Below are 16406 nucleotides of genomic sequence, written 5' to 3' on the forward strand. Positions count from 1 at the left end.
CCGCCAGGCGCCGGCGGGCGGAGCAGGGGCGGGCGGGCTCGGCCCGGCCCCCGGCAGCGGCCGGGCCGGCTGCAGGGGGCGCCGGGCGGCGGCGGTCGGGCCGGCCCTCGGCGGGAGGGGGCTGCGCCTCAGGTGAGCGGCGGGATAAGTCTGAGGGGGGAGCCTGGCCACGGCGGGTGGAGGGGCCCACGGCGATCCCCGCACCTCCCCGGGCGTTCCCGCGAACGGAGTCCCGCCTGGTTCGGGGGCGGTGGGACGAGGCACAAGGCTGCGAGCGGCCCTCAGGTACCTTGGGGGCCGCAGGTTGCTCGCCTCACCGACCGCTACCCAGGGGTTCGTCAACCCGGGTGACCTGAAGGTAGAACGCCAGGTTTTCAATGTTTCACGGTGAAAACGTGCGGGTGTGAAGGCGGGTGGGCTCCCCAGGGTCTGTCCCATCACGGCTGTGTTGCACACACGCCCTGGGGAGCGCAGGGTGGCTTTTTGGGGACTGGATGGACATCACCGAACGCAACGGGTTCCTAATCCACACCTCCAGCCAGTCAATCCCACGGCACCCTTCAGCGTCAAAGCGCTGGACAATTTTGGCAAATGCCTGTGTTGCTTTCCAGTTATTTTCACAGAAACACAGAATGGCAGGGGTTGGAAGGGACCTCTGGAGATCATCTAGTCCAATGCTCTGCCAGAGCAGGGTCACCCAGAGCAGGTTGCACAGGAACGCGTCCAGGCAGGGTTTAAATGTCTCCAAAGAAGGAGACTCCACCACCTCTCTGGGCAGCCTGTTCCAGTGCTCTGCCACCCTCAAAGAAGTTCCTCCTCATGTTGAGATGGAATTTCCTGTGTTCCAGTTTGTGCCCGTTGCCCCTTGTCCTGTCACTGTGCGCCACTGAAAAGTGTCTGGTCCCATCCTCTTGACACCTGCCCGTTAGATACTTAAAAGCATTGATGAGATCCCCTCTCAGTCTTCTCCAGGGTAAACAAACCCAGGTCTCTCCTCTTAGTGTAATTTTCTTATTACTCTTATTCATTTTTGTCTTTGTAAAAGAGGAACTTTTACTTTTGGGGAGAAAAAGGGTCAGTTTTCCCTTTTAATCTCAGATCTGGCAGCTCACACGATCTGGAAATGTCACCACATGTTCTGAATTGTGAGACTTCGAAATTGTTGTGGCTTGTATGTAGTCAGTGTTCAAAATAAGCACTTAAATCACAGCGATACTAAATAAAACACACAACTCCTTGCTGCATGGACCAGATTAAACATAAGAAAGCAATCAAAACTTGTGGCTTCTGTGTTCCCACAATTCTATTTATATTTCTAGAAAGGGAACTGACATCTCTTAATTCGCTAATATAATGACACAGTACCTAAATACAAAGCAGTTAATGAGAAATAAAGATAAACCCATAGTTGGCAACCTATCGTACACTATGGACACCTTGCCACGAGCTTAACTTCATACACTCTGGAGTATCCCATTTCTTTTATTGGGACTTGTTTGGAATAGGTGAAATTAAATATTTCCATGAAGCCTTGTAAGTTTTGCGTCTTGGTTCCATGTTGCTGCACCAGGGACTTCAAATGAGAGTCTACTACTGTCCGCTACGTAGGACCGCTTCTATTAAGTTATATTAAAAAAAAAATTGCCAAAAGTTACCTTATAAAAAGGTCAGCATTTCTATGAAGTTATATTTTAAAGGAATTTTGATCGTATTACCTACATTCCCTATCAGAATAATAATAGGGCCTAAATCCTACCGTTAATACCACATCTCAAAATAGATTGAAGTTCTCATACAGTCCCTTTTCCTTACAGGCTAATTGTGAAACTCGGGGATGACTCCTGTCTTGTCTCGCTCCTCCCCTGAGAAAGTTCTCCTTTATCAAAAACATGGGATCAAACTTGGGCAAGCGCACGTATGTCCTGCTCACAGTGAATTAATTTAGGGCATGGCTAGGAAGAAAGATGGGTTAAGAGCAAAGTCTATGGATGCTTGCTCTTTCCACCCTCCTTTCTTCCTCTTTGCCTTAATTTCAGGAAGAGCAAATTACGCCGGAACACGTCTCACTGCAATTCCTTGAGCCTTTGGAAGGTAAATGACAACTGAACATTGCAAGAGGATGATAAGACAGAGTTTGCTAATTCATGCTAACACGTATTACATGTAATTGCGACTGGGATTTGAGGAACACTTCGTGCTAACAGAACACCAGCAAGACTTAACTCCATTTAATTCAGCTGAATTAAACAGCGCCAGCCGAACAACATTAGTTAGTTAGATTTGTTCCCATACTAAAAAAGCATTCAAAATATCGGCGCATGTGACTGCCATCTATTTGTATCACAGGAATAGGATCCTGCGCGAAGTTACGTGCAAAACTGTTTACAAGCAGACATTTTCACCCACAGAAAATACCTTTCCAAATCCAGCTGAAAAGGAGAGACGAGACAGCGAGGAGGAAAGGCACACAAAGACAGCGTATTACTCAATCGTATCACTTGGGATTAGGACATTTGAACTCAGGAAGATCATGAAGTTGACTCTATTGATGACCCTAAATTTGCATCTTTGGGCGTTTGTTGTTTTTTTTTTTTTAGTAAAACATTATCTCGTTGCTTGTTGCTTACATACTTAGACATGGGTCCTAAAAACAGTAGGTGGTTAAAGTTTATTTCCAAAAACAGCCTTCCACTGAAGTTTTGGAATACTAAACACACAGCACCAGCATCTTCTAGAGCAAGACACTGATCTGGTTTGTCTTCTGTTTTCACAATTGGTTACACTGCAAGTTAATTTAAACACTTGTCTGGAATTTTGTAAAACATTGGACTATTTAGCAGTGGATGTAAATACATCATTTCATCATATGTTACACAGAAAAATAGAAACAAGTTAATAATTTGGTTTTTAAATATAGCAGCTCCCATGACATCCGGTGGCTATTACAATGCCAACAAAGGAGCTGGAGATCTCCTTAGATGTCTGTATAGCCAGCTCAGATTTCCTTCACTAGATTTCATCTCAAATACATAAAAGCTGGTAAAAGACTATCTGTAGGTGAAGCGGGGAATACATGCAATTCTTCAACTTCTGTTCTGAGCTCAACTATCAGCCCCAGCTTCTGCGCTCCTTCTGCACCGTGCAGAGGGCATCATGCGTCCTCGCACAGGCTACCCTGTTGTGCTCTTCCTCTCTCCTCATGACTCAAACACAAAAATTGAGTTACAAGGAGGGAAGGCACCAGCCTTTTACTTCCAAGTGAGTGCTATGACAAAAACCTGAAGTACTAGGAATGTTCTCTCATGTCACTTAATGTGAAGATTTTAGTAGCAATGACCTAAATCCGCAAATGATAGGAAATGTCCCACAAGTACAGTTGAGTGAGAATATGCTTTCTACAAACTATGTAGTGGAATCTGTAAAATTACAGGCTCTAAAATCTCTAGCCAGCTAATGCATACAGAGCTCTTCAAAATGGAGAAAGCAAGCAAAGTATTGTTGAAAATACCCAAGTTACTCATTCATGTTAGTGTAGAAAGTTGTTTCTACAAATGTATACGTTGTCCGTGCACAAAGACAGTTTTAAAGATCTCACCGTTTCCACTTGTTCTTCTTTTCAGAGGCATTAATAGATAATCAGGGTCCGGTTCCAGCCTTTTTACTCAGCTAAAGCTGCCTAAGATAGCCACGAAACTTCGCCTCAATAAGGACTGCCAACTTGACTTCCATCCCTTCACCTCACAGCTGGAATTCTTCCAGGTGAGCAATGTCAGACTGGAGATGAGAAATACTGAATAGCACATTTCAGCTCAGTGAATATAGGCTATGAATACGCTGGTACAAATGGTACCACAAAAATCCCCTAGATTTCTGAAAAGGCTCTTGAAGAACATGGGGGGGGCTATATTAAAACACATTAAAGCCATTAAAAACATACAATATTTGCATGCGCTATGTCTTGCATTTAACATACTCTATTTCACGCTTCTTTAGTAATTGCCTTAAATTTCCTAATGGAAGCAAGGGAAGACTGGCGAAAAGCGTTAAAGAAAGGTTGGCATTTAAAGGGAGATGCTCAACTGATAGAAAACGGCTCCGCTTACATCATTTGTGCTACGGCAATTGGTATGAGCTGATGATCTACCCTTCCTAGTCAAAGAACCCCAGAGTGCTGGGTACATATATGCACCGTGAGAGCGTTTTAACTCGACCACATCCAGTCCCAATAACAGAGTATGTGTCGCTAAAATGCACGTGCAACGGTAGGAAAAAAAAAAAATCCAAATACCTATCCACTCTAGCTGCACTGGAGATTATAGTTTATAATGCAGATTAATGCATTATTTGATTCCAGCTCTAATATTGATTCCCTTCATAACAAGCACATTTACCTCTTTTTCTCTAGGTCACTTTGGCATCTATAAGCTGATTTTTTTCCTCCACCTCAAAAAGTTGTTCTGAGGAGATCTGGATGAATAACGGTATATGTGTCAGGTTAACAATTCATCGTGTTTAAAAGATTTTATTGACTCTTTCCTAATTTTGGTGGTCGGTGATAACTACAGTTTTTAACCGGACTCCCCACACTGAGCAAATTAATTTCAGGGCTGCCTGTCTGAACTCCCTCTGCAGATCAAGTTAGCGATGTTATTCTTTCTTGGCTCCCTTACTTACCAAAGGGGAAGCCAAAATATAACAAAATGTATGCATACCACTGTTAAAGAGAGTAACTGCGTCGCTCGTGGCTGTTTTGGGAGTAGCCGAGGCATTCCTGTAACCTGTAGGTTACAAAAACATGTCGTACGCTTCAGAGTGAAAAGGTATAGACCAGTGTAGGTCATCAAAATAAAGAGTCACTTTGCAAATGTGTTAGGACCCATCTATGCATTTCAAGGGAAAGGTGAAGAACTCAGGTCTCCTGTAAAACATGAAAGTCGGGTCTAGAAATTTCTAAGACATATATTGTGTATATTTTGAGTATAAAGTCCCCAAATCTCTCTGGGAAAAATGTGGGATAAGCCTTACATTTTCTCTGACTTTTATTTAGCTCCATCATGCAACTCTTACTGGAGTCAGGAAGAGCTTTCCCATTCAAAAGTCAGCTGTGAATTAAGGAAAGGATTGTATAGAAATTTGAAATTGCACACAGACATGTCCAACCCTGACAGGCAAAGGAGAAGTTGTGGCTTCATTTGACGCCTGTCACTTATTTCTCAGAACAGCTATAGGAACAGCACTTCCCAATGACTTCTGACAATTTGCATAGAAAATTAACTTGCACAGATTCAAAACCTGCAATAAATAGTTTCCTCTATCCTGCTGCTCTTTTTCTGTGTTTTGAGAGCGAGGGAGAGGTCTGAGCGGGTTTTTTTTCCCTTCATCATTTTTGCCTTCCCTTCACCTAAATCTCCCTTTGCTCCCATTAGAATAAAAAGCCTGCTGACGAGCAGGTACAAAAAGAACGATGTGGCTTTTGCCACAAAGACTATGTATTTTATCAGCAGGTTACCAGGTAAAGGGTTGAGTGGTTTAGCTGAAATTAGAGTCTCGTAAAGGAAATCAGTGCAGTGGTTAACCTTAAAACTGCATTCATGGATGTACTCTTTAACAAATGCAGCAATGAAATGATAAACATGACCCAAATCCTGGCCCTTACCGGGGGGAGGGGGAAATGGAGATAAAAAAAAAAAAGATCGGCTCCTTGTTTATCTGAGCCCTGCGCGCAGAAGGAAGCGGGTTTGGATGCTTCAGCCAGGACTCTGCATTTCCAAGCAGAGGGGCTGCAATCCATCTGCCTCCCAAGTTTCAGCTGAGTTTCGGATGACGACGGCAGCCAATTTAAATGTCACTGTTTAATAGGATAATGTGTTCGCGGGAATCAGCTTCGCCGCCTTCCTCCCACGATGTCTTCATCTCTCCAGGCAAAAATCTCGGGTCTCCCTTGCCTGATCCTTTCGGTGTCAGCTCCATGTTACCGGAACACGCATACAGCTGTTTTCCCTATCACAGCTGCATCTCCGGCAGCAGCTTCGGGGCTGGAGGACTGCAGAGGGCGGTGAAGGGGGATGTTCAACTTCACAGCAAAAAATGAGGCTAGTAAAAGCGTATTTGGGAGGGCTACAAATCCTAAGCAGGGAAGGGAGTGAACTTAGTTCACTGTGGGTATCTCCAGGGCTGCTGCTTTCCCGGGAGTGAGAACACCGATCCAGGCAAAGTGTGCTTCTCCCCCAGCTGCTCTTTAAAACTGGGTTTACAAGGAAAAACCAGGGGCCCCGGACCAACGCAACGAGTTAGCAAAACATGGCACAGCCATCGAAAGGGGAGCTTGGCAGTGGCATGGGTCAGTGCTTCACATCGCCTCACCAAGTTCAGGGCCAGAGACAGCCCAGCCTTGACCTCTCAGATAGCCTGAAATCTCCCAAGCAGCTACCCAAAGCCTATTTTTATCCCTCCCTGCCCGGGGTGTGTGTGTGTGTGTGTGTGTGTATATATGTGTGTGTTTGCACAATGGAGAAAAGCCCAAGAGCGGGACCAGACGGCCCTGAAAAGGGAAATCTGATTTTATCGCCTGCTGAGGATGCCGGTGACATGATTTCCTTCGGCTGGAAGGTGGGTCTGCCGAGTTGCTTAAACAAACCGTAAAGCCACCACACCACAGCTTTCCTCCTGGCCAGTTTAGGCACCCCAGCTCCCTTCGGAGCGACTGAGAGGCACCCACTTTTCCCCGCACCCCACAAAGCCGGGGGTCAGCGGGGTACCCCAGCCCGCTTTGCCGCCACGCAGCAACGGGGACAATTCCCAGCCAGACTACAAAAGAACAAGGGGGATAAAAAGAAAAAAGTCTCTCTTTCTGGAAACTGCCTCCCAACGCTGGACACGTTGCTTTTGCTGTGCTAAGAGAAGGCGTTTAATGGTATCAACACCCAACACGCCCCAACTCCCCCCCCCCCCACTCCCCCCCCCCCCCGGCAAAGTTGGAGGCAGGGCTCTCGCTGCTAATCCCCGGCTTTCCACCCGGGCAGCGAAACTCAGAAAAGGGCAACGAACTCCCCGTCCCCCCAGAGGGACGGAGCCCGACAGCAAATGGCCGGACACGGCGGGGGCGAAAAGCTCACCCCCACCCCCACCCCCCCCCCAACTCTCCCCTCGCTCCCCGCGGGGAAAGGACGAGGGCCGGCGGCCGGGCTGGGAAGAAGGGAAAGAAGGGGAGGGGGGACACACACACCGATAAGGATGACAGCCCGACACACACACACACACCCCGGCTGAACAATACAGGCAGGAAAAAGGGTAGGAAATGCCTGTGCGGCTGCCAGGCACGCATGTACCTACCAGTTCCTCCCAGGCGGGGCTGCGGGCGCTATAGGAAGGGTACCCGTGCTCCTCCATCACCCCGCAGCAGGTCCCCTACCTCCGCGGGGACGGCGCCGACGAGCAGGTTACGCCGGGCTGCGCCTCCCTCCTGCCGCCGCCGCTCCTCCGGCTTCCCCAGCGCCGCTCTTCCTCCCCCCCCACCTTCCTCCTCCTCCTCACCCCCGGCCCCGCTCCTCCCTTTTTCTCCCCCGGCCCCCTCCAGGCCCCCTCCTCCCCTCCCCGCCCGGCTCTTCTCCCTCCCACGGCCACCGGGCTGAGCCCCGGCCCCCGGGGGAGCCGGCCTGGCAGCTGCCGCGCCGATCACATCACCGCCGCCGCCGTGTCCTCCGGTGCCGGGCGCGGAGCCCGCCCCCGCCGCCCCCTGCCCGCCCGCCGCGCCGCCCCGGGGGCTCCCCGGGCGCCGAGCACACCGGCCCCCCCCCGCTCCTCCACCCACCTCCCCGCCCCGGGAAACCCACCGGATTACAGGCAAATCGCTTTGGGCATAAGCCGGTTTAGAGCCGCGCTTGGGTTGTCGGCTTCGCGGCGGGGCCGGCAGGCGAGAATGCTCCCCGCGGCGCGGCGCGGTGCGGGGAGGGGAAAAGACCCCCTTCCGTGCGCGGGGAGCCGCTCATGCCCCGCCGGGGTGATGCCTCCTTCCCGCTTCCCCCTTTCCCGGGGGGGCGGAGAGCGGGGTCTTGCAGCCCCGACGGGCCCGGCTGGGTGCCCCTCGCATCGCTCCGCTCCCACCGAGCCCTCTCTGGGGACCAGGAGGCGTCAAAGTGGGGGTCCTGGTGGTGGAGGAAGCCCTTTGCCCCCCCCACCAGGGGTCTGAGAGCGCGGTACCGCACGTTTTAACCCGCTTTGGGCAGCCTCTTTGCCCTACAGAAGAGCCGGGTGGTCCCGCACGTACCTTAAGACAAGCAGGAGTTGGGACACGGCATGGCCACTGCGGAGAAGACAGCAGGGACATGTAGGCCATGTTTGATACGGGGTGCCTTTCATTTCCAGGGACACCACGCCTGCCTTATGGAGCAGCGGGATTTCCCTGCCCTCCATCACGCCTTTTATTAATGCACGGTGTGTATACTTGAGTCTTCTCAGTTTACTTGTTACCAGCCCAGCCTTGAACACCGGCCAGTGTGTTAGGACTCTTCAAGTGGATGTTGTATCTCCTGTGAACTCAGCACTTTCACTCATTTGTTTCTCCCCGTTGTTGCAGAATAGCGGGATATGTGAAAAAGTATCTTTCTAGATACTCTAGGAGAGAGAAGACCGGAGGAGAGAGTGAGAAAATGAAGCTCAGTCACCATCCAAAATAATGGTGTTCATCACCCCAGTTTTTCTATATTCCTTTGCATTCCAGCCTGCCCTTTTGAATTTGCAGCTATCATGCTTGATTATAAAAAGTAATCTCCAAGTCATCTACTTGATAAGCACAAACATCCGAAAAGGAGTTGGATTTCACAAGAAAGAAGAAGGAGTTTGTATGTATAATAGTTTTATTTAAAGATATATTCTTTTTCTTTGTGTTTTAAAGCTCTTTATACCAAAAAAATGGCACACTGCCACCTAAGAGCTTTTGCAAAATACATTGGCAACTTAACAAAAAGTAGCACTATTGCTGAAAAAAGGTGAAGTCTTACCTATGCGTTTAACTAAGCCTATGGAAAAATCCCATGAAGTTTAGATGGTGTACCCCGAAGCCAGGCCCAAAGAAGTGCCACAGTGGTATAGCTCATTTGAGGAACCGAAATTGCTGCCTTTCTCCCGGCAGTAGAAAAAGGAACTATTTTTGTTGATAATAAGTTTATCGGCGGTCTGTTGATGAGCTGCTTTGATGGTAGGAGCGTAACCTCGGAAGGAAGCAAACAAGATGACTTCGAGCCTTTTGCTTTTTTGGAAGGCAGCTTTCTAAAGCTGATGGTGAGCAATGGTTGTCCAAGGATGTCTGGTCTCCTTCCCTTTGTCCCCCGAGTGTGAGATACTGCCGAGGAATGTCGTACTATAAAGGGCTTTACACTAAGAACAAGTGTCAGAGAAAGATTAGTCAGCTCCCCTCCTTTCCTCATGATGCACCAGAGGATCTCACATGATGGTTGTTTATACCTCTCGACATCTGGCCTCGTTAGCCTTGGCCAGGCTGGGGCTTTGTGGCAAAAGTGGCCTGCCATGAAATGTATGTCATGCTGGTGCCTCGCATTTGCTTGCTTGCTGAACCACAAAAACTGAAAACTCATGTACAGGAACTTCAAGCCACTTGAAGTTGCTTCTTCAACTCAAGCGCTATACATACCTTTTTGCCCTGAAATTCAGATTCTCGCTGTGCCTTCAGCCCCATTGTCTGTTTTTGTGTGCCCTGAATCTTATACCTGCGGCTAGATACGCAATTACTTTCGCCTCGTTTCATCCCCTGGAGTTCAAAGCTGGGTTTCCCTAAGTGGAACGCTAGTATAGGCCCCAGAAGATTACAACAACCTACTTAGGTTGAAGGAACATTTCAAGGTCTCGTTGGATAAAGGAGGACAGACATCAGCCGCGGCACAGATCCTGCTGGGTCTAAATGAAACCCGTGCAATGCAACTTCAACTCAGCCCTGCCCTTTCGGGCTCCCGACTGCCAAATTTGATTTTTCGTTTCTTTCTGTGAAGGAAACAGATTTCGCCCTTTGCTGAGGAGCTCTGCCCCATGTGATTTCCCTGCGCGTGAGCTCTGCTCACCGGGTTGAAAAGCACAGTTTCTGCCCGGACCGAGGTGTCTGGGCTGCTTGGCTGACCTGGCTGAAAATCATGGGCAAATTATTTTGCTGAAAAACATGAGTCTGTCAAAGCCGACATGGAATTTGAGGACGGGTGTCAGAATCACAAGATTTTTTGGTTGTTGTTCAGGGGTGTGCTGCCACATTTACAGAAGGGCAAGGGAACTGAAGTCAGGCCCGAGGCAAAGATAAGCTTCATTAGTGAGAGGTAGAGGAGCTGCCTGCTAAAATGAGGAGTGACCAGTTGTCCCCTTGAGACGATGGGGATGTTGGGTTGGGAGAAGAGCTCACTGGAGGCAGGTCTTCGCAACCGGCTTGGGAACAGAGAGCGATTCTCCTGGCTGGTCTACCAAACTGCATCAAAACATCTCCAACACAGCCCAGGGGTTGGTTTAATTTCATTGATTTTTTGATTTTGTTCCAAGTCGTGTGGTTTGTTTGGATTGTTTGTTTTATTTATTCTTTTCAAGGTTTTTTTTTTTCCACTTAGTCTAGACGTTTGGGGTTGAATTTCTTGGTAGTTTGCTCTATCTACAGCGTTCAAAGATGCCTCATCTCCCTCCGTCTCTTCCGTTCCCTACCCTTAATGACTCAGTGAAAACCGGATCAACAAAGTGAATGTTTCATTATTGACATTTTTTTTTGTATGAAGCGCATTGAAAATAGTAACACATGCCTGCCTTTTCGAAGCAAAATATTTTGGATATATTGGACACACTGAAACATACAGATTTTGATTCCAATGCTGTGCTCAGACATCCGCAAGCAAAGTCCCTGCCTCTATAAATATTTCCGTTCCCTGGGGGGAAAAAAAGGAACTTTCAATTTTTTTCCTAATTCAAGGTAGAAAGACATTAAAAGAATGAGCTTTTTTACATTTTTCTGTATTTTTTCCACCAGCATTGCCTTTAGCATATATCACATAAAAAGCATACACTAATTTTCATCCATTTATGCTAACATGAAACTTCCTTCTTTTCTTGGCACGTAGTATGCAAGCCTAATTTGAGTAAATTCTTCAAGGAAATGTTGTTCTTCATTCTCTTTATTGTAAACATGCCAGCTGGCCTTTTTCTTCCCTGTTAAATAATTTTGCAAAACATTTGAAGGTAGGATTTCATCAACGTGGTAGTTGGGTGGTTCCTGCCAGACAGACAGGTAGTAACAACCCGCCATAGGTTATTAAAATGATAAACATATTAAAAGCAGAGCAAAATGCACACAAGTCTCAACCTGGTAACCCTTCGGATAGAACTGAAGTAACAGAATGAATTAAGAAAAAAAAAAACAAAATATCAGTAACATTTGAGGCCACATCTCAAGTATTGTGTCCAGTTCTGGGCACCTCAATATGAGAGAGATATCGAGGTGCTGGAGCGAGTGCAGAGGAGGGCAACGAAGCTGGTGAAGGGCCTGGAGAATAAATCTTACGAGAAGCAATTGGAGGAGCTGGGACTGTTTAGTTCGAGGAAGAGGAGGCTGAGGGGAGACCTCATCACTCTCTACAACTACTTGAAAGGACATTGTAGAGAGGTTGGTGCTGGTCTCTTCTCACAGGTCATTAGCGATAGAACAAGAGGGAATGGCTTCAAGCTGCAGCAGGGTAGGTTTAGGCTGGACATTAGGAAACAATTCTTCATAGAAAGAGGGGTTAGACACTGGAATAGGCTGCCCAGGGAGGTGGTGGAGTCACCATCCCTGAATGTGTTTAAGAGTCGTTTAGATGTGGTGTTGGGGGATATGGTGTAGGGGAGAACTTTGTAGAATGGGGTTGATGGTTGGACTTGATGATCCCAAGGGTCTTTCCCAACCTAAATGATTCTATGATTCTATGATTTATATGCAAAACCCTGATAGCTGCCTTGAAACCCACTACTTTCTGTTTGAGAGAGCATCCAAACTATTGTAGAAATTCTGCATTTCTCCCAGTTTACGATACCTGCTGCTTGGGACTGTCTCACACGTGGCACCTGAGAAATGTTTTTAGCCTTCAGTTTTCGTTCATAGACTTTCTCCACCATATGCATTCTCTCTTCATTATTATTATTCCTTTCGTTACTCTAATAGCCACTTCTGCGCATACCTATAAGAGACAGGATGCTTTTAAACAATTCCCTGGAGTTTTGGGTTTCACAAGGGGGAAATTACTTATGCACTGGCAGAAATTTGTCTATTTTCTAAACGAAGAGCTTTAGGAAGAAAGAAATCACAGTGAGAAGGAAGCCTTGGGGAAAAATGTGTTACTGGAGCAGCAGCAGAGCTGTGGAGGGACAATCCACCAGCCCCTTCATCGCCCTCCCGCCGGTTTTATTTCCCCTTCTCGGTTTTTTCCCTCTCAGAGTCAGCATCTCCTGCTTGTTCTGCTGGCACGGATAACCAGCTCAACACCTCCTTCTGAGTGGCATCAGGGGCTAACAGGGCTGAAGTTTGTTCTCCCCTTGTCGACTTCATTCAGAGATGTCTGGGTGGGGTGTGTTTGTCATCCCACCCCTTTGGCCACCCTGACCTGCTGCTGAAGTTGCAACAGGCTACCCTGAAAGTCAGCAAAAAAATGACGTGAAAGCACAGATGGCTGCAAGCGTCGATTCCTTAAGCTGCTGCTAACCTTCAGTAAAGACCTCTGCCAGTGCCCCTACCTGAGGGCATGTGCTAATACATTCTCTTAAAGAGATCGCTGAACCAGATTTAAGGCATTCTAGCTTTCCATGGATGGTTTCAAAAAAATACCTTTGGAAAGAGTCATTCACTCCGATCTCTTGGCCCAAGGCAGCACCAACTGTATCCAAACCATCCTCAACAGGCATTGCCTGCTCAAACCCTGATGAGCAGGACTTTGTAGCCTTCCTAAGATGTATTTAGTGAACGACCTAAATCTGTCGTGCTGCAATTTTCATCTCATCCTCTGTGAATACAGGTAACCTATTCCATGCCTCTTCAATGATAACTTTTGGTGCATTTGGAGGCTGTTGTCACACGTTTCAACCCTAAACACGCCCAATTTCATTCTCATCATTGACCTCTCAGCTCACACTTCCAAAGGTGTTTCCTGTGCCTCGCTTGACATGCAGCACCCATCGGGCACCATGCTCCAGCTGAAGCCTCACCTTAAATAACATCAGCCTGGGTTTGTCTAGGTGTGATGAACATAGACTCATAGAATCGCCTAGGTTGGAAGGGACCTTTCATATCATCTAGTCCAACCGTCAACCTAACTCTGACAAAAAACATCACTAATCTAAACTATATCTCTAAGCACTATGTCTACCCATCTTTTAAATACCTCCAGGAATGGTGCCTCAAATACTTCCCTGGGCAGCCTGTTCCGATGCTTAATAACCCTTTCAGTGTAAAAAGTTTTCCTAATATCCAGTCTAAACCTCCCCTGGCGTAACTTGAGGACGTTTCCTCTTCTCCCATCGCTTGTTACTTGGGAGAAGAGACCAATACCCATCTCTCTACAACCTCCTCGGTTGATCACCCTGACCACTAATGAGGATATTGAAACATCCTTCCAGCTTGTATGTGGAGCAGGGCTTCCTCCCGATGGCGTGTCATCGGTTCTGTGAGCTCTCAGGAATATTTCAGCTGAAACGTGGCTTCCTAGGAAAATGGCACATCAGTATCAAATACATAGTAAATTTAGTAAATCGATGTACGTGGCATCTACCCCATCCACAGGCCTGATTTGTTTGACGTTATTTGTCCTTGAAAATACATGTATCTGTTACACCCCTCCCTGTTATCTTCTAAGTACGTACAAAAGGTTTATTGTTATTTTGGGGAGAATTGAAGTTTATGTGATGGATCAGTAATTCCTGAGTTCCTCCTTTTTGTCCTTTTTTAAAGTTTCACTTCATAGTACAAGAACTGAAGCGATTCAAGACAGGATGTACCTTCACCTCATTTTTACATCTGAGCCAAATACCTCTGATGGAGTTCTGCATTTGTTGTTACAGACTTTGGGAAGCCTGGCACAAACTTAAGTATCTGCTGCTTTGAATTAATTCAGACCTTGCAGATGCAAATTTTTGAAAAACATTTATTCTAAAAGAGAAAGAGAAACAAATGGTAAAGTATTAGGGTTACTAATGTGATACTTTAAAATCACATACAAATTAATAAATATATTCCTTCTGAAATGCTTAGAACGAAAGGAAACATTTTATTTAAACAATCTCCGAACCACTAAAGGTTTAAAATGGCAAAATTGGGGTGGGGGAAAAGAGCTTTGCCTCTGTCCTGATGCTTAAAAAGGAGAAAACAGGTGGCAAAATTATTTATATGAAAAACGGAAAGAATTTAGCCCACCCAACAACTTGGCGCTGTGATGGAGCCATTGCTTTTATCTTTTTATGTGTTCTACTAAGCACAATATTTGGGAGCTTTCCAATTACAGCAAATCAATATGTAAAATTCCTACTTCGGTCGGTTTTCTCCTTGAAGTCTATCATGGTACTTGTTCAAATAAAAATCAAACCAGATCTTTTTTCAAAAAAAACCCCGCCTCCTTAATAGAGGAAAGAGACAGACTTAATCCCAGTGGAGTTTTTGTTGCTTGCACAAGTGAAAGGAAGAAGCGACAAGATGTATGCGACGTGGTGGGGGGGTATAAATGCAGCCGTGTGGTCATCCTGAAAAAGTAAGATGGACTCGTGGCCACGGTCCTGATCTTCTTTGAAGATGACCTAGAGAATACTGTTGCCATGGCAAAAAAAAAATAATATTAGTTTTTACAAGAGTTGGTGGATGTAGTGCTGAAACCTGCAGAGTATTCTTGTGGCCAAGCCAGTGAGGTATATGCTTACTGGGCTGGACTCGATGATCTCAAAGGTCCTTTCCAACCATGAAGCTTCTATGATTCTATGACTCTATGATTCTACTTCTACGCACGCAGTTTGTCCCATTTATTTTCACTCCCAGCGCACGCTGAAAGCACGTGCCCTCAGTGGGGAGCCTTGCAAATTGACAGATTTGAGAAGAGAAATATTTGATCTATAGAGAAAGCAGGAAAGGAAGGCGGAGAGATGGCTATGAGAAACAGAGCAGAGAGTGAAGGATGTGTCTGTTTACTTTTCTAAGATGATACATTTTTCTGACAGAAGCAAATAAAATAAGTCAGTAACTCCACAAATACCAATGTTAAGTAAAACTGATGCTTTTAGTAATTGAGCCAAGTATAACAAGATTAAATTAATTCTTGCTATAATTCCTGTGATTTAAATTCAATTATCTCGGGGACAAATTGCGCCGCAAAGTTTTTCATAGAGTCTATTAACTTAATGTGGAGTTGAAATTCTGGCATTGCTCTAATAGCGTCCCCACATTACTTTCAAGGGATCCCATCAGATGGTTTGCATAGCTATTTTTACTTTTTAATATAGAAAGGATGGCACATGACTTACCAGAAAAGAAAAAATACATTTTTGCTACTTTAACCTTGTTTAAGTTGTATTCCTAATTTAAAGAAAGAGTCTTAATCCACAAAACAGCCATAGCGTATGGGAGAGCTCCAAATTAACATCGGCTGGGTATAGCCAAGGCTAGTTTAGATAAATGAAAAAGTAAATAAAAGGGACATTTCTGTGTATTTTGGATTAATAAAGCTGAAATATACAGGGGTGAATATCATAAATATTTTTAGTGAAGACTCACGTTAAAAATAATATGTCCTTAAGTTGACTGTCATCTTGTCATTTACTGCGGAAGTCACATGTGAATAATGTTGATCTTTTGTTTGTAGGGAGAAATATTTTATTGTCTTACTGAAGATTTGCACCATTAAAGTTTTCACATTATTAGTACTACAACGAGGTGTAACGAACAAGTATGTATTGCTACCAGGGCTTACGGGCTTAAGTACTTTAATAGAATTTACCAGTCTGCATTACTGCTGTCAAATAAAAGCATATCATAGAATAGTTTGGGTTGGAAGTGACCTTTAAAGGTCACCTAGTCCAACCTCCCCTGCAATGAGCAGGGACATCTTCAGCTAGATCAGGCATGTATACTTCTCCGTCCTCCTTGGTATTTTAGGACCAAGCAAATTCTAAGAAATTTGGTCGGTCCTAAGAATCTTACTTCACGGGGAGGTGAAGCAAGACCTGTCAGATTTTTTCCTACAATAACGGCAATCTTTCATCGTGGGATGGAAGAAGGAGCGTGCCTGCTGGTGGCTCCCGCCAGCTCTGTGCATGGAGCGGGCACGGGATGGCGGGGAAGATGCGTTTGGCCTCCCTGTTCGCTGGCAGTGTGGTACAGCTGGGACGCTGCGCAGGGTGGGAGATAGGTCTGTTTG

The 16406-nt window shown here is 46.2% G+C and overlaps 1 protein-coding gene and 1 long non-coding RNA gene across 2 annotated transcripts in view; one reads left to right on the forward strand and one right to left on the reverse strand.

The window, feature by feature from the left end:
- The window catches only part of DGKH (diacylglycerol kinase eta), a 176481-nt gene extending 168976 nt beyond the window's left edge, over positions 1-7505 (reverse strand). The window contains exon 1 of the mRNA XM_063334985.1: positions 7333-7505. Within this exon, the coding sequence (XP_063191055.1) occupies positions 7333-7389 (57 nt within the window). The 5' untranslated portion in view covers positions 7390-7505. The remainder of the gene's footprint in view (positions 1-7332) is intronic.
- LOC134515715 (uncharacterized) lies at positions 27-6043 on the forward strand. Its single transcript, XR_010071081.1, has 4 exons — positions 27-132; positions 1815-1915; positions 2037-2091; positions 3621-6043. It is a non-coding gene; the product is annotated as an uncharacterized LOC134515715 (long non-coding RNA).
- Positions 7506-16406: the final 8901 nt, after the last annotated feature.

The sequence above is a fragment of the Chroicocephalus ridibundus genome, chromosome 1 (assembly GCF_963924245.1).
Source record: "Chroicocephalus ridibundus chromosome 1, bChrRid1.1, whole genome shotgun sequence".
In the NCBI taxonomy this organism is placed as follows: Eukaryota; Metazoa; Chordata; class Aves; order Charadriiformes; family Laridae; genus Chroicocephalus; species Chroicocephalus ridibundus.